The sequence below is a fragment of the Crocodylus siamensis genome, chromosome 7, assembly GCF_052110815.1.
Source record: "Crocodylus siamensis isolate JL-2025a chromosome 7, ASM5211081v1, whole genome shotgun sequence".
Lineage (NCBI taxonomy): Eukaryota > Metazoa > Chordata > Crocodylia > Crocodylidae > Crocodylus > Crocodylus siamensis.
In genome coordinates, this window is record NC_143401.1 from 48,620,513 (window position 1) to 48,645,166 (window position 24,654).

The 24,654-nt window shown below is 43.0% G+C and overlaps 1 protein-coding gene across 2 annotated transcripts in view; it reads right to left on the bottom strand.

The window, feature by feature from the left end:
- JMJD1C (jumonji domain containing 1C) overlaps nt 1–24,654 on the bottom strand; it is a 255,790-nt gene that overhangs the window by 157,262 nt on the left and 73,874 nt on the right. For both annotated transcript variants that reach the window (XM_090058297.1, XM_090058298.1), the window contains exon 2: nt 3,140–3,304. In XM_090058297.1, coding sequence (XP_089914423.1) covers nt 3,140–3,304 — 165 coding nt within the window. The remainder of the gene's footprint in view (nt 1–3,139; nt 3,305–24,654) is intronic.

Consider the following 24,654-nt stretch of genomic DNA (forward strand, 5'->3'; position numbering starts at 1 on the left):
CTGCAAAGGGCAAGCGGGGGGGGGGGGGGGCACGAAGAGGGCAGGAGTCTGCTGGAGCTCTGACTCTGGCCCTGAGCCTACATTAGGACTAGAATTGCAGCAGCTACCTTTCCTCCCCTATGTTAGGGGTGGGGGCTAGCCTTAGATTCAAGTAAATACACAGCAAGAAGGATGTGTTCAGAGCTGTGAGGATGCTGAATACAGCAAACTCGAGTTAATATGCCACTATTGCTTAAACTAGCTTTGTTCCGATTCCCCAGCAGCATTACTTCACTCCCATCCCCCTACCCTGCCATTCAATAACATGCCATTATCTGCATTCTCCTTAAAGTGGCAAATCAGCCAGAGTTGACTGTCAATGCAAGCACTCATAGACATATTAAGAAGGTATGTATTCTAACAAAGAAATAGAAACTTGTTTCACCCAAAGAAACATCCAGTTTTACCAAAAAACCTAATGCCTGAAGAAGTACAGGTTCCATTCAATGGCCTGCTTGTTTTGTTGAGAAATAGAATTCTCCCAAAGCTGCTCCAGCAGCAGGACAACCCTGCACTCAGAGCCTCATTGTCATTTTTTTTTTGTAACCTTGAGCCATCTTAGCCTGAACAAAGAACCAGACCAACCAGTCCATCCTGAACAATTCCTGTGCCACTTTCACAAATGACATTTTCCAGAACTTGCTAAGCTGAACACTCTTTTGGTCCACTGAACACTACAGTCAGAAAACTAAATCAAAAAAGACATCTATTGCGGAGAAAAGCACAAGGGGACAAGTCTGAGTGACTAGATATACAAGATTATGGCCAAAACCAGAAAAAAAAGAAAACCATAGCTTTATCAAGACAAGTCAAAACTAAATTTTCAATAGTCAAAAAAACCCTCCAGCTGAAGACACTGAAATCAATCACGACTGAACAAGCATCTACATGACTTCATCACACTGACACATTTGTTGCAGTCCTCCTTTTGTATTTGGCTAGTTGAAGTCTTCTGCAGGAAGAAAGGGATCAAAGTCTATTCCTTTGCAGATGATCCCATCAGAATCTGATAAACTCTGAGGGTCTGTCAGCAAAACTGTAGTTTCCTACTAAACAGGGAGAATATTTCCCTTAGTTTCTCAGCTGCTTCAGCATCTAGGCATCATTCCAGAGGCAGAGGCATGAGGATGAATATAGGCAACCCCAGATTAGTGCTCTTAATTGGTTCCAGAAAAACCGAGTGCTAAGCAAAACCATGCTAAACAAAACTCATTCCCCCATAGAAATGAATGTAAATAGAGATTAATTGGTTACTGCCTGCCACTGCCTCTCCCCACCTGCCAGTGCTCCAGCCCCATGTACCAGCCCAGGCCTGTACTCCAGCTGCCCTGCTCTGGACCCCTGCCAGTCCTGGCCCTGGGCACTGGCATGGGTCCCATGCTCATACCCAGCTCCCCCTTGCTGCTTCTCACTTCTGCCACTTCTCCCCACCCCCTTCACCTGCCTGCCGGCCCCTCTGGCCCCACTAGCCAGCCTGGGCACTGGCACTACTGCCACCCTACTCTGAACACCGGCCCCCGCCGCCAGGCACTGGCGCAGGCCTCATACTTCTTGCCTTTGTCGCCACTGTTTCTCTCAACCCCCCTGCCTGCTCCAGCCCAGGCACCGGTGCTTCTGCCACCCTGATCTGGGTGCGGACTTCCACTGGCCCAGACATGGGCCCCACACCAGCGCAGGCCCCATGATCCTTCCCCCCACCCTGGGTGCAGGCCCCTCACCCCAGCCAGTGGCTTGGGTCCTGCACTCCTCCCTTCTTTTGCAGCCACTTGTCTTCACCCCCGGCCTGCTCTGACACCATGTGCCAGCCTGGGCCCGTGCTTCTGCCATCCCGCCCTGGGCCCTCATGCCTGCCCACCCACTCACCTTCCACTTGCTGCCATCACCGCCACTTTTCCCTGCCTGCCTGCCAAAACACCAATTCCACTGAGCGATACAGTGAAACTGGCTGAGTGCTCAGCGGAATCGGGTATCAATTCTAAATGTGCGCTATAGCAAAATAGCGCTAACTGAAACCGTGTTAAGCGGGGGTTGCCTGTACATTGAAACTTTGCATTCACCATCTCTCTAGACCAGTGGTGACTAGCCGGTTGATCGAGGAGCCCCTGACAGTTGGATCTCAGTCTGTGGGGAACTAACCTCCCCAAGACTGAAATTGATCATCAGAGGCTCCACAACAGTAAGCGGCAGAACACAATCCAGGAGCAGCAGGACACACATAGCTGGGCTGAGCTGCGACCCCTGCTGCTGGAGCTGTGCTGGGTGAGTGGGACAATCCCTCTCCATGCCCCCTACCACCGGGACTCTGGCTGGGCTGAAGGAAGGTCAGAGCCTGGGCAGCTTGTCTAGGCACATTGGGGGGGGGAGGAGGGGGAAGAGGGAGGTTCCCACCACTACATGCACCCCAGCACAGACCAGGGCTGATCTGTGTCCAGGGCTAGGCATCTGCGCGCCAAGCCCAGTGCACAACAGCAACTGCCTTGCCCTGCGCAAAGATCGGGATGGGGCACGTGCCCTCCTGGGTCTCCATCAGGGTGCATGCAGTGGCAGGAGCCCCCCTGCGTGTCTCGACAAGCCGCCTGGGCTCCAACCCTCCCCCAGCCCAGCCTGGGCCCCACTCACTCCCTTACTGCAGAGGCCTCGATCTGCAGGTTAGTCGGGGGGGGGGGGGGGGGGGGGGGGGGGGCAGAGAAGAGTGTAGTAGATTCTGGCTTGCCCTTTACTTCATTCAAAAAATTATCTTCACTTTTCAGAAGTTTGGAGACCAATGCTGTAGACTTTTATGCAAATTCCTAGCTCTGCTGCTACCTTCCTGAGGAAAATGACAGTCTCTCCCAATCCCACTTGGGTCACAAAGTCTGGAGTACAAGTTTTTACCTAAAGAACTCCAATCCTCCATGTAGCACTACAACATGCTGCTAACCCTTTCAACATGGGCTTGATGAACCTCAAAACTGAAAAGAGTTTGGGGGGGGCGGGGAAAAAAAAAAAAATTAACCACCAACTTCAAAGTAACTGAAGTGAAATAAGACAACTTCCTAGTAGCATTCTATGTTATACAGGTTAAAACAGCTTGATAAATGCTACTATTCAAATGTCTTACCAATGCAGGCCATTGAATTTGTTTGATCTTTGATCCCTGAGTCTGGCTTGGGTCCTTTCTTTTTGCCCAGACCAGCTGGTATTCCACCAAGAAGGTTGCAAAATCTTCATACACTTTAACCCACTCGCGTTTTTCCCATTCAAGGTCATCAAATTCCACATATACCTGGAAAAATGAAACAAGACAAAAAAAAATTAATATGTACAGATATAAATATACACAATCACATTTTGAAATAAATAATTTAACTGCAGAATTTATATAAGTTATACAATTTATATTTGGGTACCATGGAATAAATAGATGACACTCCTAGGAACCCCAGGCAGCAGTTAGAAGAAAACTTCTCTGGCATTTAATTTGGCAAAAGAATCAAATATAGCTGTGTTTGACACAAAAAAAAATCCATGACTTAAGAGAAACAAACACCAACCATGAATCAAGCTTACAACATAGTAAATTTGCAATAATTGAAAGAAATTGCCAATTTGTGTACACATACGATTTCTCTCTATCTTTTTATCCATAGAACAATTAATATAACAATCACTGTTTAGACATCAAGCAAAATCATTTGGAACAAAGTGAAAGTGCCTTGCTATTGCACGGAATTAAACTATGGAACCCTTTCATAAACTGATTATGCTCCATCCTAAAGCCAATTGGGTTTCTTGCCATTACTACCCCTATTGTAAGGCTGTTTTATAGCCTCTCTTCTCTAATGATAAGGAAACCTTATTCTAATTTCCAGCTGACATTCATTCACAGCCAGCTTACACCCATTTGTTCTTGTGCCAATGTTGTCCATTAGCTTAAATAGCTTTTCTTCCCAGATTATATTTAGAGAGTGTAATCACACTCCTTCTGTCTTCAGATTGTTAGGCTGAACAAGCTGAGCTTTGAGTAGCTTCTCATAAAATAATCTCTCATTCCCCAAACAAGCTAGCATCTCTCTGAAAAGTGCAAATATTGTATATGGTGTTATGCATTAAAGAGTATGTTTTTAAATATAGTTATAGTTTAAAAATATACCAGTGTAATCAATGCAGTTCACTTTCCTGAATTATGATAAAAGCTTAATTAACTTTTCAAATGCTGCCAGAAAGAGAAAATGTCTGACGTTCTGATTATTTAAGAACAACTCTAATTATACAAACTTTTGAAAGGAAGCGGGCTTTATTTCTTTAGCAGCTCCCATCTCTCAGCCACACCCTGCTAAAGTACAGCGAGTGATTTCTGGAACTAGAATTTCTTCTCACTGCTACTGCAAGCTTAACTGCTCTTTTCTGGCAGAATTTTGTCTCTTTTTTAACTTGAGTTCATTTTATGAGTGTAAAGTTATTTTCTGTCTAGACATTTTGTATTACAGTGTGTCTATGCTGATATTTAAGAACAGACTTTTTACTACCCCCAAGTCAAATCCACCAACTATATGCAGCAAAAGCCTCACATTTGACCCCCGGGGCAAAACAGCCCGACACAGAACTCTTGAACGTCAAGATCTGAGATCAAGCTGGCCTCCCAGTCTCCCTGTTCCTGCAGTGTATTTGGAACTCATCTGGCACTGGAGGCTGCAAACTCAGGAAGCTCGCTAGCAATAATTTCCTGTTCCTGCCTTTCTGCACCTAACCACCTATCTCTGCTGCTCACATTTATAGACAAGCAAAAAAGGAGACAAGACTGGTCTTCAAGAGGAGTCCTAGAAATTAAAAAGCAGACTGCATGCAGATGTGGTGAGAGCTACAACATAACAAATGGGCAGAGAGATTGAGAGCAACACTTAAGGTTGATTATATTGTGTGTGTGTGTGTGTGTGTGTGTGTGTGTGTGTAAAATGTACACACACACACACACTCTCACTCACTCATGTAAGTTAGTAGTTAATAAACATACACTTCTCCCTTCAGTCCTCTGACCGCTTGTATCCCATCTTCTGCATCCTGTTTCTTTTTTTTTTAACCTACAAGAACACAATGTTCTTCTTCAATTCCTACCTTTTCTGTTCTTTGATTTCACCATTACTCCATCCCCTCTTCCTTCCAAAATGTCGGCTCAATCTCAAAAATCACCACAACTAACATTATCCTGTAAGTTACTGAAACCTGAATTCCCTACCTGGACTACCTCCCACAGTTCTTTTTTCTTATTGTAGCCTATCATTGCTGCTTTCCTTCATTATGCATAAACGGAAAGGGAGGGACCCTGGGATATCTTCTTCCATTTGGCCTTCTTCAACATCTTCACCACCCATTCCACTTACTTTTCCTCCTCCTCAAAACTCTTACTACATTCCCTCCCCCTCCATCTTTCTTCTTTCTTTTTTTTAAGATAATTTTTCATGTTCCAAGCCAAATCAACTCCATATCTGTGAGAGTCAGTCAAGAACCATAAGTGGCCCTACTACCAGCAAACATCCTCCACCCCACCTGGGGCTTCAGATGTTTCCAAATCCTTTGGCAGGCATCCTACATCTGTCTCCTATTCACCCTCCCTCATACTGAGGCATCTGGTTAACCTTCCCTTCACAAACTCCCACCTTTACCCACAGCATCTTTATTTCCCAAACTGATGATGGCCCACTGCCCTCTTTGCTTGCCACTTCACTTCCCCTCACCCCTTCTTGTTTGATCTTCAGTCCTGAATCAACACTCTTGCTCATTCCATATTGTCATCACTAATCTTCTCTCTCATCTTATACTCCCCACTTTACCTTCTGCAACACTGTCAACTTCCAGCTCACACTGCCCCCACTTACCCAGCTTGTTCATAAACTTATTTGCTCCACCCTAGAATTCCAGGTCTCCTGGGATGCCACACTTCCTGGACATTTTATGTTCTCAGGACTTACTTTATGTCACACAAAGTTAGGCCCCAGACCTTGAAAGGGCAGGAACAGGATTTGCACTGCTGTTCTGTAAATAACTCTTTACATGAAGCTCTTGCAAATAAAGTATTGTTTCTACACCACAAGCCTCATCAAGATACTACCAGTAACTTACTAACTTGCTGCTTTAGGAACAATCTTCAGAGCTCAGCCAATAGCTATGGCTGTGAGATTGTTAACACAGGACTGCACCCCTTCAGCATGCAAAGCCAGACACAAGCAGCAACCACCTTGCCAGCTGCATGGCAAGCACAGTGCCTCCAGGCTTGCTTCTTTTCCAAAGAGGAAAAAACAGCTTCCTTATTTAAGGCATGCAGCACAATGCTGGGGGGCTGATTTGGTGGAAAAAGGTACGTGTGGTATGCAAATAAATAGAGTACATTAAACTATTCTTGGGCTGGTCACTATAATTTGACCTTGACCAGTCTATACTTGGGGAAGGGGAGGAGAGAAACAAAAAATACCCAAAAAACCCCACATCTACTCTAAGCCTCTACAGCGGGGTTGTCCAACCGATGGCCCATGACACGTTAACATGATGCCCGTGGGCTTTCATCTGGCCACCACTCCTCCCATTCATCCTGCTGCTGTGGTAGCCAGGGGCTCTAGTTCCTACCTTAACTTCTGGGGGCAGTATGGTGGTGAAGGGCAGGGAGGGACCTGTGCTGTTCAGGATCTTCAGGATGGAGCAGAGTCCAAACTGCCTATGGAAAGGATGTGGAACCCCTGAAGCACGTCCCAAATGTCTGCAGCCCACAGGGTGTGCAACCCCCTACTATTACAAATTGGACACCCCTGCTCTACAAAATGTGCAAGATAAAAGAAATGAAAGATCAAAGCTAATACATCTATATGCACTGGGCACAGGAATACATTCATTGGAAAAGAAAGAAAAAGTACCTCAGACTTAAACATTTTGGGATCTATCACCTTAAAGCAGATGGCATTTTCTGGAATAGTAGCCAAGTTACTATTTATGGGTAAACTACATGTCCACTACCTCTAAAGTTTTAAGTGTAAATTCTGCACCACACATGAGCAGAAATCAGATATGGTAGATACAGAGGATTTATCAAGAAGCTGTTTTGACTTCATGATGCTTACAGCTGCTTGACCACAATGTATAACTCTGATCTGCAACGGCACATTTCTAATAACGGAGAACTGCATTTGGTACAAAGCTAATCTGCCACAGCCCTACTCCAAAATATTCCTACTCTAGTATTAATATATTTACCCTATGGCAATGCTTTTGGCAGCTTTCTACCAAACAAATGTTTCCCTGCAGAGTGGCAACTAGCCATGGCTAGCCATTTAAGTCCACTTTGAACTGAAGAGTCAGTACAGCACAGATTTAGCCACAAAGTCAGGACCTCAATGAATTTTCATGGAGCTTTTTGATATCACAGCAACATAGAAAACTATAGCCACATGCTCTTCAAAAGTAATTAAACAAGCTCTCCAGAAACTAACTTCCCATTTTCCTTTGAGGTTGGTCTACCACATCTGAAAGGTCAACTCATCAAGCCAAGGAAGAACAACAAAGCAGAGCTGATGCAGCAAAATAAAACCTAGAGCCAAACCAGGATCTCTATGAAGTGCCAAACTTAGTATTTCTATTCCTTTTTTTTTATTTAATGATTGCACTGTAGCAGGGAACTCTGCAATGCCAGCCTGCTTTATGGACAAAGACAGCCAATTCAGAAGATCTTCAGAATAATGAGATTTCCTTCCTGAACCAGCGATAGAGTTTCATTCTACTTCTTTGCAACAGTCAAGGATGAGGATCCATTACCCTGGATCTGGAAACTTGGATACAAGAGGTTCCCATTAAGAACATTTTATAAACACAGTTAGCTTTAACTTGGTCAATTTTTCAACTTATCACCATATTCATTTCAACAGGAGGTAGACGTCAATTCTTCCCCACACCTGGACAATTAAAGCAAGACTGCAAATAAACTTTTTTTTTTTTTAAATACAGTCAGGAGCAGACTGCTGCCAGGAGCTGCTCCCGCATCCTTGCACATGTAGATGTCTGAGGTGGGTTTACTGTAGTAAACCAACTATTTTCTTCAAAACATGTTTCTAAGCCAGAATATTCCAGGGTGTAGCAATCTTGAGAAAGTTTTCATCAGAGATTTCTGTGATTCATGGGGCTCCCTAGTCACCTCTGCCCTAATAAAGACCCACATAAAAAACCTGACCATTATGTCTGATGACAGAATAGAACAAAACAATATGCTGCAGCCTTTTCAGTTGTCATGAAACAGAACCATTAACCTTCTAGCAACTCTACTTTAAATCCTGGAAAAAATGTAGGCCATTATTACTCACTTTAAAACCGCTGGTCATGGTAGGATGCTGCTCACAACTCATCAGTACTGCAGCAACTATACACCTTTGCTCAGCTACCTGGTTACCTGTTGCAGAAACTGAATTATTAAGAACCTGCTCTGGATTTACTGTGTGTCAATAGTCCCAAGCAACCCAGATACAAACAACAAAAACATTATTTATCATTGTAACAAATTTCAGACAAAATAATCTCTGTTAATAAATAAATGCATTACAAACAAAACAAATACCCCTCAATATAGTCTCTGCATGGGTAACTGATTTGAGATGTTTAGCCAGCACTCAAAACCACTGCACTTGCAATGGTATATGCCCCAGCAGAATACTATGCTCCTGTGTGGTCCAGAAGTTGTTGCACTAAAAAGCTTAATGCTATACTTAACAGTACACTGACACTTATAACAGACTGCGCAGCTTACACACACACACAGATGTACACCCTGTACTCTCAGGCATTTGATCCAAGTGATATAAGAAGACAGACCCTAAGATCATTACTAGGAAAGACAACAAGAGATGACAAAAATCACCTGCTGCATCGACTGTTAACTGAAGACCTGAACAGATGGAGATTTAAGAGGCTTAAAAATTGTAAGCGATTTGTACATGAAGTCCACAAGCTCCTGGAAGAGTGGGGATGCTGAGCCAAATCTATAGGCAGTAATAGAGTAAATCAACTACTGGGAAGGGTCAGATCTATTCCTACAGTATTTTATACCAACACCAAATGAGTCCCCCATTGGACATGACTAACAGAGAAGTGTGCGTCAAGCTTAACGGACTGAGATCTGGATACAGATACTTTAAATAGGGTTACCATACATCCAGGTTTTTCTGGACATGTCCTCTTTTTGGGTCCTCCCATTTACGTCCAAGAGGTTTTTAAAAAAAATATCAACAAATGTCTGGGATTCTGCTCTGCCTCTGCTCAGCACTGAAGTTTTCCTGGCATTTCGCAGGTTGCCCCAGCAAGGAGCTGCTTGGGGCTGCAGAGAGCAGGGGAAGGACAATTAGAAGTCTGGGTATCACGTGCATCTGCTTGCAAGCCCCAGCAGTTGCAGGCACGTAAGGCCAGGGCTTGGGGACTGTGGGGGAAGGGGGCATGCAGGCACATGAATATGCAGGTGAGTGGGGTGGGTGCCTGCTGGCACCAGGGTTGCAGCAGGGCTGGGGGGGGGGGCTGTAGCTTGGGAGTGAGGGGCGTGGGGGCTGTGCCTTGCAAGTGAGGGGCAGAGGCACAGGCATATCACTGCCCCCCCAGTCATATTAGGCCCCCACAGGTGTCCTCTTTTTTAAAACTGGAAATATGGTAACCCTACTTTAAAAGAAGACTTCACTAGATAAACATCTTGGACAGCCGCCTGTGTGAATGCAATGTCCAACAAACAGCACAGCCCTTGACCAAAAGCTGCAATCTTTATAAATGCCCAGACAGGGCAGATAGAATCCACACATTGAATAGTAATTCCAGACAGTGGCTCAGATTTGCAAGATGGTATCTGATGCCATACGAAAGAACTACTAAATATATTTCTGTACCAGATTTACCTACAAGTTTTCTATCACAGTAGTGTAAAATGATTCATCAGTTCAACTGGTTGGCATTTAGAGAATGGTTTTCTTTTCACACCTAAATGAGGAAGCAAAAAGGAAACAAAGGAAGAAGCATTATACTTCTATACTATTTTATTAAATTCCTTCATCTCAAATACAGTTCTCTTCATTTTCCCAATTTAATAAAAACTGAGTAAACCTTGCTTTTGCACAGTAATTGAAACAACATTTGTGTCAGCAGTTAAGCAGATATCAATGTTTTAGAAAGCTGTCCCTTATTAGACACAGTTTACAACAGCTGAACTTAAACACTAAAATCAGCAGGAGATTAAGCCATTGATTTCAAGGATAGTGGGTCATAGTGAGCACCCCCAATTAACCTCAATTTTTTCATCTCATAATTTGTGCTGTTTACAACTATAGTGCATAGTGTTGTATATTTCAAGTGTGTTAAGAACTAACTCAAAACTTTGTAAAAAAAAAAAAAAAAAAAGAAACATACCTGCCAGTTTTGTTTAAAAAAAATCATAAACAAGTACTTGTGTATTTTGTAAAAACAATACTCAAACAACTTCTACATTCTATTAGACTTTTAATAATTTGTTGCTGCATACTGAGATACATATGGATTATACTAGTTACAAAACCTCACATAAACCACATATTAAAAATGCAAGTTATGAGATGATCTGCATTTTACTTGAAAATCTTCTATAGTTTATACACACTTCAATAACAATACCCAAATCTCTTATAAAAACTCAGTCTTGCACACAGTACTGTTGTCTGAGAAAAAAAATACCAATACATTTGCATTTCAGGCTTTAAAACTCAGTTTCATTTACCTGGCAATTCAAAAAATCCATCACAAAAAAGTTAAACACAGATGGTATCTAAAACAGCCAAATGTTTGCTGATTAAAGCTCCATTATGTTCCTTCTTCCCCTCCATCTGACCAACAAACTAATCATCTAAACACTTCAGTTTTGAGCCATACTTACATAACTACTGGACTGTCTGTCTGTTCAACTGTTTTAAAATGAAAGCCTAAACATATTTACTATAGTCAAAACAGGATAACATTTTTAGAAGTCAACTGGCTGGATCACAGCATATACATTTACTGCCCAAGTAAATTATGACAAGGTATTAGAGTTAAGATGCAAGATTACTTCTAGCTCTGTAAACAGGACATTATAATAGCCAAGTTCTGAAATCCAAGTTAAGTAGAGCTAAAAACAAAACACTGGGGTATCCCGTACCTCCCCCTACTGGCCATAAAATGTAAGGAGAGAAATAAAGCTAGGGAACATTACAGAAACTGTCATTTGCAGCAACAGAACTTAAAACTGGTAACAAAACCTCAGTTCTGATGGCTCCATACAAATATTTAATGCAAAGCACCAATAAAAAGATACTGGTGATGCACTACTTTAACTATGTATAACGGTCAAAGTTCAGATGCATGCACACAAGCAGTTATATACACAGTATACACTAGCTACCTCAAGACATTTTGAAAAAGCAACATGGTAAACAAACAGTTAACTGGTACCAATTATAAAGAGCTGTAGTGACACTAGAAATTGTTACTGATGGAAAAGGGTGTTTTGCTAACAAACTGATCTCCTTCTGCTCCCATGATCCCTACCTTCTCATAATTTTACACAGTTTCTCTGACAGGCATGGGCAACTGGTGCCTCTTGAGTCAGGGGGAGCACCTGTCCCCCCAGCAGGCAGTCAGCCAAAGGGAGGGGGGAATCCCCCCCCAGCCAATCCTGCCAAGGGGGGGAGGGGAGGGTGTTCTGGCACTTCCTTGTCAGTGAGATCGGGTGCGGGGGGGAGGGAACCACTTCTCCTGGAGCACTCCCCAGCTGGCAAATCTCAGAGATGGCATCAGTGCTCTTGCCTGCCCCCCCTGCCATCAGGGGGTGCACCAGCCAGCGCGCACACCCATGCACCCCCTACGCATCGCCACTGCTGACAGGAATGGCATTTCTCATCTGCCAGGTCTTTCTAGATATATTTCCAACAGTTCAAAAAGCAACTGTTCAGCTCAGTTGGTTACACCATGTTGCTAATAATGACAAGGTCACATGTCTGATCCCTGAGTTGGCTTAAATGTCCCTTTCAGCCCTACTTCTCTGAGTTTATGAAGTTAAAGTATAAATTGTTGGGGGTGCACCAATAGAGAATTTTGGGCCAATACTGATGGCCTATTTTTAATGAGCCATATCAGCCAATATTAGTCTGATTCTGATATGCAGCCAGGCAGCATGGAGAGCAGTGTCCGGCTGGTAAGTCTGTTGTGGGGGAAGGAGTGGGAGGGGGCATCAAGGAGCAGATCAAGGCCCCAGCAATAAAGGAGGGAGTGGGGCAGGGGCAGAGGCAGGTGCTGCATAACCAGGGTGGGCAGTGGCAGTGCTGGGGGGAGGGAGGGGCTGCAGCCGCAACAAATATTCATCGTAGTCCCTCTCCCAGTGCCACTGCTACCCACCTTGAGTGCAGTTCCAGTCCAGCCCCAACACCAGGAAGAGCCTGGTACAGCCCTGGCCCCAGCCCACAGTGGCAGCCCACCCTCACCCAGCATGCAGCTCTGGGGGAACAGTCCGACCATCCCCCCCCCCCCGCCATCCCAGGGCGTATGCAGCAACGGAAACCATGCTCCCCTGTGCTGTCTGGATGAGGCGCTCACGGCTCCACTGCCCACTCCACCCCAGCTGTGCAGCTCCTGCCCCGGCCCCAGTTCCAACCCCACTCCCTCCCTCACCACTGGGGCCTCGATCTACCCCACCCATGCCCCTTCCCTCGCAAGACTTACCAGCTTTATTTCCTCACCACTGGGGCCTTGATCTACCCCACCCATGCCCCTTCCCTCATAAGGCTTACCAGCTGGACCCAGCTGCTCTCCATGCTGCTGGGCTGTGTTCCTGGAGAGTTGGTGCAGGTGGGTGTGGTGTGTGTGTGTGTGTATGAGGGAGGATGTAGTTGCGGTGTTTGTGGGGAACCTTGGGACACCCCCCCCATGGACATCCTGAGCCAGTCAGCACCCGCACCAACAGCCCAGAGTCTGCATGTGCCATGGCACCTCCCTGCCACCACCACTGCACAGCCCCAGCCCCTGTCCCATGCCTGCTCTGGACTCACCCCCGCTGGAGTGGATCAGCTGGAGCCTGCGCACAGCCCCAAACTGGCCTGCCCCACGCCTGCTCCGCACCACCGACCCATGGTGTGTCTTGTCACACTGTGGGCACAAAGTGGGGCTGGGGCAGCTCCATAGCTAGACTGCCTTTCCACCTACAGCTGCTGGCCCCAGCCCCACAGTACCAGCAGGGAACTACACTGCATAGTCCCAACCCTGTGCACCCCACACCTGCTCCAGGCTCACCCACCCAGACTCAGCAGCAGCAGTGGCGCAGGACAAAAGCTGTTGCTTAGTACAGAGGGAAAGTGGCCCCTCCCCATCCTGCTGCTGGTAGTTCTCTACTGCAGCCACATGGAGCCTGCACTGGGTTATCCTGTGCCTGCTCTGCACTGCTACTGCTACTGTGCGGGGCAGCCCAGAGTCAGAGGTGACAGCAGAAGACATGCAGGGCAGCTGGAAGGAGACACCTTCCACCTGGGCTGCCTAGAAATGCAGTCCAGCTGCAGAGCCACCTCAGCCCCACTGTGTACTAAGGGGGCCGCAGGACATGCCATGGCTGGACTGTACCTGAGCCAGGGGACTAAGGGACCCACTGTGAGCCAGACAAAGACCAGATCTGGTCCGCAGGCTGTATTTTGCCCACCTCTGGTATACATGGCCAATCACATATAATAGATCTCCCCCTCTCTCTCACGAGCTTACACATTTCTTCATTTACAGTCCTCTACCTTAGAGTGAACTCTTCAAGGAACGGCCATCTTTTTTCTTGATAATTAACCTGTATACTTGAAGAAACTATAGACGTTATTCAGGTAAATCTAATGTATAAAGAACAACTGCTGGAAAGATTAATACAAACTGTAGCACCTCCAAAAAAAAAAATAAAACTAATAAGAGAAAGCCAGCATTTATTCTAAAAGTGTAACTTTTAAAAATGATTGCCTAACAAATGTTTGACAAACACATGAACAGTTACATAAAATGGTAAAAATGCACTAAAGGGTTTATAGCAGGCAAAGTTCTTTGGGTAAATCCAATATCTTTTATTAAACCATCCAACATAGTTGGAAAAATTCTTCTTTGCAAGCTTTAAGGTATGAACACCCGAACACCCTTTGTCAGACCTGACAACGAGCGTTCGTACCTGAAAGCTTGCAAAGAAGAAGTTTTCCAACTATGTTACTTGGTCTAATAAGAGATATTGGATTTACTCAAAGAACCTTGCCTGCCTATATCCTAAAAGCCAACATGGCTACAACCTATACCCCCCTAAAGACTTTATAAATTTTCATTTCCTAACTTTCCTAACATCATCTAATGTAGATGATGGTAATAAAAGTGGTCTGGCCTTGCCAGTTAACCTTCTAAATCATTAAGCATAAAGGAAAGGTTTTATTGACAACTGCACTCCTGAAACATTAAAGCATGCATATTCTTACTGTGAATACAGCACTTTTTTTTTTGCCTAATAAAATGTTTTGTATATATCTGTATACGAGAACATAAGACTTTTCACAAAAAAAAAATACTAGTTTTTGTTGCATACTATCTTCCTCCCTCTCTTAAAACTCACGTTTTTAAAGTGCTCTGAGGTCTTTGAGGGTTTTATACTGTTTTTAAGAAGTACCACTGTTTATTGCCGCTAAGAGAAGGACAAATTTCTAATTTAAATGAAACCTGGATGAAAGGTTCTTCCTAAGAAGGTTTATGAAAGGATGAACCTTTCATTCTCTTTGTTCCAATAATGCACTTACATGCCTAGCCGCCCAACTTAGGCCCCTGCCCTCCTCCAAGATCCATACAATGCCAGTGTGATACAATAAATCAGAAGACAGCTAATTTTTATGCAAATTAATTAGGATGCATGAATTGTCACTTTTCTGCCATTCATAGATATCGAGTAATTGTACTGCTTTTCATGAAATGTCAGAATGGCTCTTGTTATTTTCTAGTGTTTTAATAAAACTAAGTATTTACATAGCCTAAAAGTAAAACCAAAATACTTAATGTATTAAACACCCCCTGACACATCTACCACCCCACAGGGTCATAAGCACTCCCCCATATCTAATGGTGGTTATATCTGGCTCGTTTCCTCTCTAGTTTGCCATACCTAAAACAGCAATTGCAAAGTGAAATATACTGAAAAGTTTCTTTATTTCTAAATTTTAAGAAATTTGGGCAAAGTTCAAGAGAAGTAAAACTATGGTAACAGTCTCCCTTCCTCCGCAAAAAAAATATTCTAGTAATTTTTTTTTTTAAATGCGAGAGTAAGATTTCCTTATTTAATGCTGTATTTATAAATACATTAAGAGGACTGGAAAAATGTCTATTTTGATTATCTAGGGAACTTTTCATGCTCAGCTGTCTCTGTCCAAAGAAGAACAAGAGAACTACCCATTTAAGGTTCCTACTACAGTACTTTTAAAGTTTTTTTATGCACAATTCAGTATTTAAAAAAGCAAATCAATGAATATTTTCAATTTCAGGCACTTATACAAAACCTTGCTAGCTTCTAAGTTACCTCTCAAATAGAGGGGCATATTCTACTGAATATTCTCCTGCAGACTACTAACAAATATTAAATAGTAGTAACATTCAGCTACTATCATATGAAGCTGGATTTTTTTCTTGTAAGTTGAAAAGACTCAAATCTCTCAAGACTTAAGGAAGCAATTAATATTGGAGATGGTAAAAAAGCCAGTATGACTAATAATTTTGGATAGAATCTTCAGAGCAAAATGTTACCATCCAAACTAATCTTCACTACTCAACCTGTTGCTTATGTAATATTAATGCTTAAATCAGTGACTGTCAACCAAGGAGTGCCACAAGGGCTAGGGACAGAAGTTACACACAAACTGGCTTAAGTGATCAGACACTGGTTTAAACCTGTAACAAAATGTAAGTTCAGTGCACATAAACCAGTTTCAAAACGTCTGAAAGTAGTTTAAGATAAACCTGGTTGAATGCAGTTTCAGGCTTAACTGATTGAGGTCAAACCAGTTTATGGAACTTCTATCCCAGACCCCTTCGTGGTTTAAGTTAAATCACAGTCCCCCAGCATCCCACCACGCTCTGCAGCCCTGGGCTGGGCTAGGCTGTCTGCTCCAGAAAGCAGGGCTGGACCTGTCCTGTTCCTCCCTAGCTGGAGCTGTGGCTGGCTGAGAAGGAGATGGAGATTGTAAGCACAGTAGCATCTGCCTGGCTTCCTCTGTGCATCTGTGTCTGTCTCCAATTTCACTGGAACAAAGGTAGACAGAACAGTGTCCACTTAGGGCTTTTTTAAACTAATCAGCAGGTCAGCTGGTAATATCCCTCCGTTCTTCCTTACAAATGCCTTGGAAAAAGCTGTTTAAGAAGAGTTTGAACTAATGAGAGAGGCTTTGTTGTATTCATGGCCTGATAAGCTTTATATGTTCTGATAAGCTCCCTGCTGGCTTGCTTACTTCAAAGGCCACAATCAGTCAGTGTTCAAAAGGGGACAGAAAGAGGTGTGAGAAATGACTTAGTTTGGAATGAATGCAGTGCCTGTCAAGTTTGCTGCAGACAGTATGAAGCAGCAGGGACAGGGACAGTGAAAAGCTCAGTATCATGAATAGGTGCATGCACTCCAAACAAGCAGTCCTCCTTCCCCCCACCTCCCCTTTGCCTCAATGTAAGCCCCGCAGCAACACTCCCGCCCCTTGAGCAGTAAGCAGGGAAAAGCCTAGCAATGGCTGTTTCCCCTTCCCCCTTCAGGAACACCCTAGCTGGGGACTGAGTAGGCCAGGATAGGAATTTAAACCCCTCCCTAATCATAGTGTCCTGCCAGGGCCTGGCTACGACCCCCCCATCCTCTCAGCTCAGGGAGCGGATTTGAAATCCACATGCCAGACAGGATCCTTATCTCCTTATTAAAAGGAATGTTGGATCAGGCCAATCAGCACAACATTTTCATGGCGGGGGGGCGGGGAGGAGAAACCCCACACACAATAGACAAAAGAAAGGGAGGGGAGCTGCTTCTCAGCAGCAGAAATAGGCTCAAGGATTTTTCTACATGGGAAAATTTATCAGGGTTACTAGAAACCTAATTGTACCACTATATAGCTATTTTCTGTGGAAGGGAAGGGAGGGTTCACTCTAGCGCCCCCCAGCTTCTAGCCTGAGGCATCATAGCCATATGCCTGCATTTCCTGATTCAAAACTGAATGTCTATCCACTTGCAAATCAGTTTGATCTCTGCAGGCTAGACTAACCTGCAAAGATTATATCAATTCAGGCTTGGGCTTTTTGAATGTCTGCCCCTAGCCAAGGTGTGAGGAATAAGCAGCTGAGAAAATAAGCTCAAGATCAAGCTCAGGCTTCCTGATCACTGCCCTGCCCACACCACACGGAGGTAAGCAATGTAATAAATACATTATTTTTTTAAAAATTGGTTGTGCTCAATTCACAAAAGTTGTGGTGAGATGACATAAGTTAAACAAGGGGTGCCTTAAGCCTAAATAGGTTGAGAACCACTGACTTAAGTGGCATCACTTTGTGAAATCACAAAGACAGGTTTTGCAAATAATGAGCACATTAGTTCTGCATTACAAATAGTTATTCAAATCCTCTGCCCCTGCTTATTTGTAAGACAACCCTTAACTAGATAGTAAAATAGGTACAAAATTACATCCCTTCCAACTTACTGCACAGAAACCCAATTAAAAATTAAACGAATATTTCAAAGAAGATGCGTTTACACACTTTATAAAATGCTACAAACATCTCAGAAGAAATCTGCAGTGCTCCATTTTTCAGGTATTTTATCTGAGAGTGCGTAACTAGAAAAGTATCATCCTTTCAGATATCTACTAAAGATACTTATTCAATTTCTTGTGCAAGCAGTGTTTTACATGTTCTATGTCTCCCCACATGCAAAAATGACCACAATCCCAGAAAAGAAAGTGTTCTTAATGAGTGGATCTGACAAAGATTATAACACGCTCCATGAAATATTTTGGAAAGTAAATCCAAATAGTCCAATATATTTTCTGTTGACATAAGAACATAGACATAGCAGAGAAAATTAGTAGCAATATTTTGAAATTTATGCCTAAAACCACAGAGAAAGTGGTTATATAGATATACATCTGACAGATTCCATTGCCAATTGAATTCAGAATCTGGATAAGAAAACTCCCTTAAATGAGGTACATACTGACAGTAGCAAGTAAATCAACCAAAACACAAATATGATAAGCAAGAGAGAGAAAATGACTTAAAAAAATAAAAACAAGATCTTTAATCGAGTAATAGGGTTAAAGTGTTGCTGTAGCCATGACAAATCAAGACATGTCTGAGGCACAGGGATTTTTTTTGTGATCTCTTATTGGCCAAATACATAGTTAGTTGGGAAGTTGAACAAGTTTTGCAGCATCAAGTAGCCTTCCTCAGACCATAGGAGGCAGAAGGCTGGGGCTAATGGGGCTTATCCCCACAAATGCAGCTCCAGTCACACCACCACCATTCCCTACCACCAGAGCAATACACCCAGTTCCCCCACCAAGGAGTTCCTGCACTCCTTGGCTGCATACGGCAGCAGCACATGCCAGCCCTGCTACAGCTGTGCAGGGGAAGGGAGGTGGGAGTCAGGTGGTGCACTCCACACCATGCCCTGCACCAACCCCAGCCTGCCCCCTCCCCCACTCAAATATTTTCTCCCAATGCATATGCCTCAAACAGAGATCACCAAAAAAACCTTGCCACCCAGATCTCAATTTAAATCACATTTTGATTTAAATTAAATATTTGTCATGACATCAAATTATATATAATCTACTTTTAAAGTCAAAATTTACTATAATCCACAATACACAAAAAACACTTAAATTAAATAGCTCCAGTCTATTACTGCAGTCAAAATCACTGAATGGTGTAAGTCACCTGGAACCATGATTTTATGAAGTGTCAAACAAACTTTTTCCAGCAGTAGCTTCTTGTTCAAGCACAGTGAAGATGTTTTATTTCAGTTTATTTAAGGAGTCCAGTTCAGACATTAATTTCTTTTAAATTACAAAAATGATTGGAAGTCTGAAAGAGGAGGAAAATCATAATTCAAATCAACAATTTACCACTGAAAAAAATATGTAGATAATACTTGAGTAAAAGAAAACTTGTCATGCCATGGATGGAAATCATCATGTGTTTCTCATAAGTACTAGGTTTTACCATTTAAATATACAAGTAGTAAAAGATGGTCTCAAATACTCCTAAATATAGTGAATGCTCCAGAAAGTCAAGACTGCAAAATAATTTTTTTTAATAGTAGTGTATTATAAGTTGAACAAGTGGGGTACATGGCCGAGATGTCACCTAAGGGAAGGAGGCCAGAAGTACCCCAGAGCAACTCGTTGCAGCCTGCCTGCCACTTTACTTCACTCTGTTGGCACATTCTGACTTCAGAAAGCAGCAACCCAGGTGTAGGCACTGGGTAGCAGAGTCTAAGGTGATCTGGGAATCATAGCTTCGTGGAGCAGCAGTGGAATATAATGCTGCTGGGGAAGGGAGGGAGGGAGAACTGACCCCCATATTTTTGCCCCTGGACATAGATAGGCTTTGGCAGAAAAAACACAGCAAACTCCATAGCCAAGCTAAAGAATTCTAATTCCCAAAAAACACCTTTCACACTGTGAAACTGCCCAGTTGAAGGAAGGAGGTGGGGCAGGGGAAGGTCAAGTGGCTGCCAGGGGCTCATTTTTTCCATGCTTCACCTTCAGTTTTTATATCAGTATTTTTATCTCACAAATTGTCTTTTCTATTTTTTTTTCTAACTTGCATGTTGGGGGCAGAGGAGAAACATAAAAAGTTTGAATATCATATACTTAAGATTACTATATTTCCAGTTTCAAAAAACAAGGACACCTGTCGGGGGGGGGGAGGTGGGAGGCAGTGATATGCCTGTGTTCTGCCCCTGCCCCTTACTCCCAAGCCACAGCTCCCCCTTCCCCCCCGCCCCTCACTCTCATAGTTTCATAGATGTTAGGGTCAGAAGGGACCTATTAGATCATTGAGTCCAAACCCCTGCCCTGGGCAGGAACAAGTGCTGGGGTCAGGTGACCCCAGCCAGATGTCTGTCCAATCTCCTTTTAAATACCTCCAAGGAAGGGGACAGCACCACCTCCCTTGGAAGCTTAGTCCATATTTTGGCAACCCGCACAGGAAAAAGTTATTTACAGATGTCCAATCTGAATCTTCTCTCTTCCAGTTTGTGGCCATTATTTCTGGTTACCCCGACAAGCGCCCTGGTAAACACTGTATCCCCTATTCCTTGATGGCCCCCCTTAAAGAGTCTGTAGGTGGCTACAAGACCACCTCTCCAGCCTCCTCTTGAGGAGGCTGAAGAGGTTCAGGTCTCCCAATTGGTCTACATGGGATTTCTTCTGTAGGCCTTTAACCAGATGAGTGGCCCTCCTCTGAACCCTCTCCAGGCCATCCACATCCCTTCTGAAGTGCAGTGCCCAAAACTGGATGCAGTACTCCAGCTGTGGCCTGACCAGTGCTGCACAGGGGGAAAACCCACAGTAACCTGCCCCTCAGACCATGCTGGTGCTACTCACTCCCAACCCACAGTCCCCATGTCCCTGCTGATACCCCTCACTCCCAACCTGCAGGCCCCTGGACCTGCCTGTGCCCCGCGCTCCAGACCCACAGTCAGTCCCTTGTGTCCCTCTGATGTCCCTCACTCTTAAGCCACATCCCCCCAGCCCTACCAGTACCCTGCACTCCTGACCCACAGCTCCTTGCCCCCCCAACCCTGCTGGTGCCCCTCACTCCCAACCTGCAGTCCCCTACCCTCCCTGTCCTGCTGCCCCCCCCAGCTGCTTGCTGCCCCTGAAGAGCCCCCCCCCCCCCACACCCATTTCTCTGCTGGAGGGGCAGACACCTCCCTTGCCTCCCCACCCTGCTGCAGTCCTAGCACCCAAAGATTTCCCCAGTGTTGGCAGGCACCTGGATGCCAAACACCCATGCCCTCCCACCACACACACACGCCCGACAGTCCCCAAGCCATGGCCAATGCCCCTCACAGACTTAGCTGCCTGCAGCTGCTGGGGCACATGTATAGATGCATGATATCCCAGCCTCCAATTGCCCTCCCCTGTTCCTCCCACCCCAAGCAGCTCCTTGCTGGTGCAAGCCGGGATGCTAAGCAGAGGCACAGCAAAATTCTGGATATTTGTTGGGATTTTGAAAAACTGCCTGGACAGAGATGGGAGGACCCAAAAAGAGCACATGTCCAGGAAAACCCAGACATATGGTAACCTGAATATACTATTGGAATAGATAATAAGACCCTATAATGAAAGGCTGCGGGACCTAAACCTGTTCAATGTTCACAAGAGAAGGCTGAGGGGGGACCTGGTGACTGCCTATAAACTCACTGGGGGGACCAGAAGGGTTTAGGGGAGACAGTTTCCCCTAGCACCCCCTGGCATAACAAGGAATAATGGACACAAATTATTGGAGAGCAGGTTTAGATCAGACATCCGCAAAAACCACTTCCCAGTTAGGGTGGCTAGGAGCTGGAACCAGCTTCCAAGGGAAGTGGTGCTGGCTCCTACCCTGGGGGTCTTTAAGAAGAGGCTTGATGCCTAGCTGGCTGGACTCATTTGAGTCCAGTTTTTCTCCTGCCCAGGCAGGGGGTCAGACTTGAAGATCTACAAGGTCCCTTCTGACCCTACTTCTACGATTCTATGAAGTAACAAAGCAAGAACATGTGTCCACCTCACACAATACTCCCACTGAGGGTAATTTTATTGGAAGAAAATAAAATTCCCACAAGGTTCAAGGATTTTGCCTCTGTTTCACTAAAGCAGTAGTGCTTTCTCACCACAAAAATGTATTTACCTTGTCTGCCATTATAAGGTTTAATTACTTAATGTCACTTAAAATATTATGATGAAATACTATTTGCCTTGGTATCTGTGGGTATCTTAAAACTAAGGTAATGGCCAAGAAAATTACTTCTTAGCTTTGACACGTTATACTTAGTGAATCTCCTTTTCCCTCATGAAAAAAGGAGGACTAAAATGTAGAATGGCATATATTAAAAAAGTTAAGTTGCCATTTTGCTGAAATGTAGAAGATTCCAGGGCTTTGCATGTACAATTGCTGAAAGAGAAAAACTGCTGCTATATATTAGTTTGCTCTAAAATAATTTTTAAAAGGTCTTAATTGATGTTTTTGTGACACTGTAGTGACATTTTATAAGGACAGACTTGTCATAATAAAAAGGTGTTAATGGTTGTGTCTGAAAAAATAGGAAGAAGTAAAATAGCTTGTATACTATGGTTGTTTTGCACAACTCCAAAGTAAAACAGCCAAAGCATTTGGTGAATCTTGCATTAAGAAGTTAATATCACGTGTCCCAAGTTCACTACATTTAGTGAACGCTCTTTACGTGTCATGATTAATGTCCATGTAAGGAATACTTATCTATAAAAACCCTAACAATATTTGCAGATAACTTAGAGAGACGTTATGGCTGAGAATACATTAATAATGTAAGTGTAAAAGTATAAAGGGTTGTAATGGTTATCCAAAACTTAAGCATTAGAAAGTTAGAGTTAGGATTAACATTTAAAAGAAGCAAAACAGTAAGATATCTCCTACTAGTAACTGTTTTAGCTAGAGAATCTCCTCTCTAAGCAAAACATGTGCAAGCTGCTGCAGTATTCTTCATAAGGTCATGTCCATTCAGCGTGTAAAAATAATGTAAATGGATATGTGCTGTCAACAAAAAAACCCATAAAAACAAAAAACACAAGAACAAACACTGGCCATTCTTCTACCCATATGCTAGTATGTCAATGTTAAAGTGTGGAAGGCAAGAGGAGAAAGTAGCATGAATACAAAGACAACTCCTAAGTAGTTAGTTACATTTAGTAAAGACTTTCTGTCTAAACAGCAGTGTATATTAAAAGAGAAACAATAAGAATCATTTAACATTTTCCTCCACTTAACTTAGCCAATTTCAATTTATGTTGCGAACTGTAACTGTGACTCCATGAATGGTATATCTGAATTCTTAAGATTATTTTAATAATGGCTGGCTGGCACTGAACAGCCTGATAAAGAGCGACATATTAAAGAATACTATTATTATCTACATAGATAGAAAGCAACTTTGTGAACTAACTAGACCAGGCTCTATTACCAAGAGTGCCAAATAACCTACATATTAGGCAGAGTTTAAATTTTGATCCCAGAGAAGATGATGACAGAATAGAAAAGCTGTTAAAATCCAAACAGACTGTTCCCCATGTCATCTTAAAAAAAAAACAACAACAAAAAATGCTTTAAGATTTTGGTAGACTGGCAAGGGAGACACTGCCGTAGTTCAGCACATACTTTCCCCGAAAAACCTATAGCTGAAGCTGTGAACCACATGGAACTGAACAGAATCAATATGCAGTGGAAACCAAATTTCTAATAATTTAATATTCTAAGTTATTCTTAAGTTTAAAACAAACTCTCAAAATAATTGTCCATACTTCACAGGAAATTTAAAACTTCACCGATGAAGCAATTTGAGTTGTCTATGTTCAAAAACGGTTCCTAATTTTGATACCTAGATACCAATAAGGGTCAAACGGAATTTCAAACATAACAATTGTTTTGTGACTGTATTGAATACACATGGGAAATTTCAGTCCAAGTGCCACTGTTCTCAAAAATGTTTTAAGTGCCAAAAATAATTGGCTATACAACATGTACTTGCCTTTAACTACTGTGTTTCTCTCTTTCTCAGATTAGAAAATAAGAACATTTAGTCCAGTTTTAACATTAAATGATTCAAATTAATACCATGCTAAGTTTAAATCATGCTATCAAAAAGGATAAGTCTGTTAGATTCTAACAAACCTACTTAAAAATTTTATCCATCCTAGAATTTCTTAAATGCAAGAAACTTTTTTCCTGGTTAATCTACTATCTTAATATTTATCACAGGTGCAAAACATTTAAAAACAAAAGCAATATGTACAATTGTCTTTTTAACTTTTCAAAAACTCATGATATCTTAATTGAATAGAATGTGTTTTAAGGAAAGATAAACAATTTCACATAACTTAGTATCTATAGTGAAACTACTATTTAGGCACCTAAATATATCCTATTACATGATTATATGTAGATCATCTCAGTAGCACTAAAAAGGATGAATTATTAAACAGCTGCTGATATCATCTAACAGATTCAGCAAGACTTGCAGCAATAGAGGCAATGGATTTCTCAGATGATCCTATCCAAGATATTTTTAATTACATACGCAACTTACATTTCAACAGTGGATTAAAAAAAATAGCAACTTAAATGGAGATAAGTAATCTAAATGTATCTTAACAGATCTCGACCCTGTGAAAACTGTCTGAATGTCATTCACAACATTCAACAATTAAGATTTTTAGTAAGGATAGGGTTAAAGTTCACTTGATGTGTTGGCAGGAACACAATGCACTATGAGGGTGCACTATGAACAGCTGAAAAAACCATAGTATCAAGGATCAGCTACTTCCATGTTAAATTCCAGATTCAATGTTAAATCACTGTACC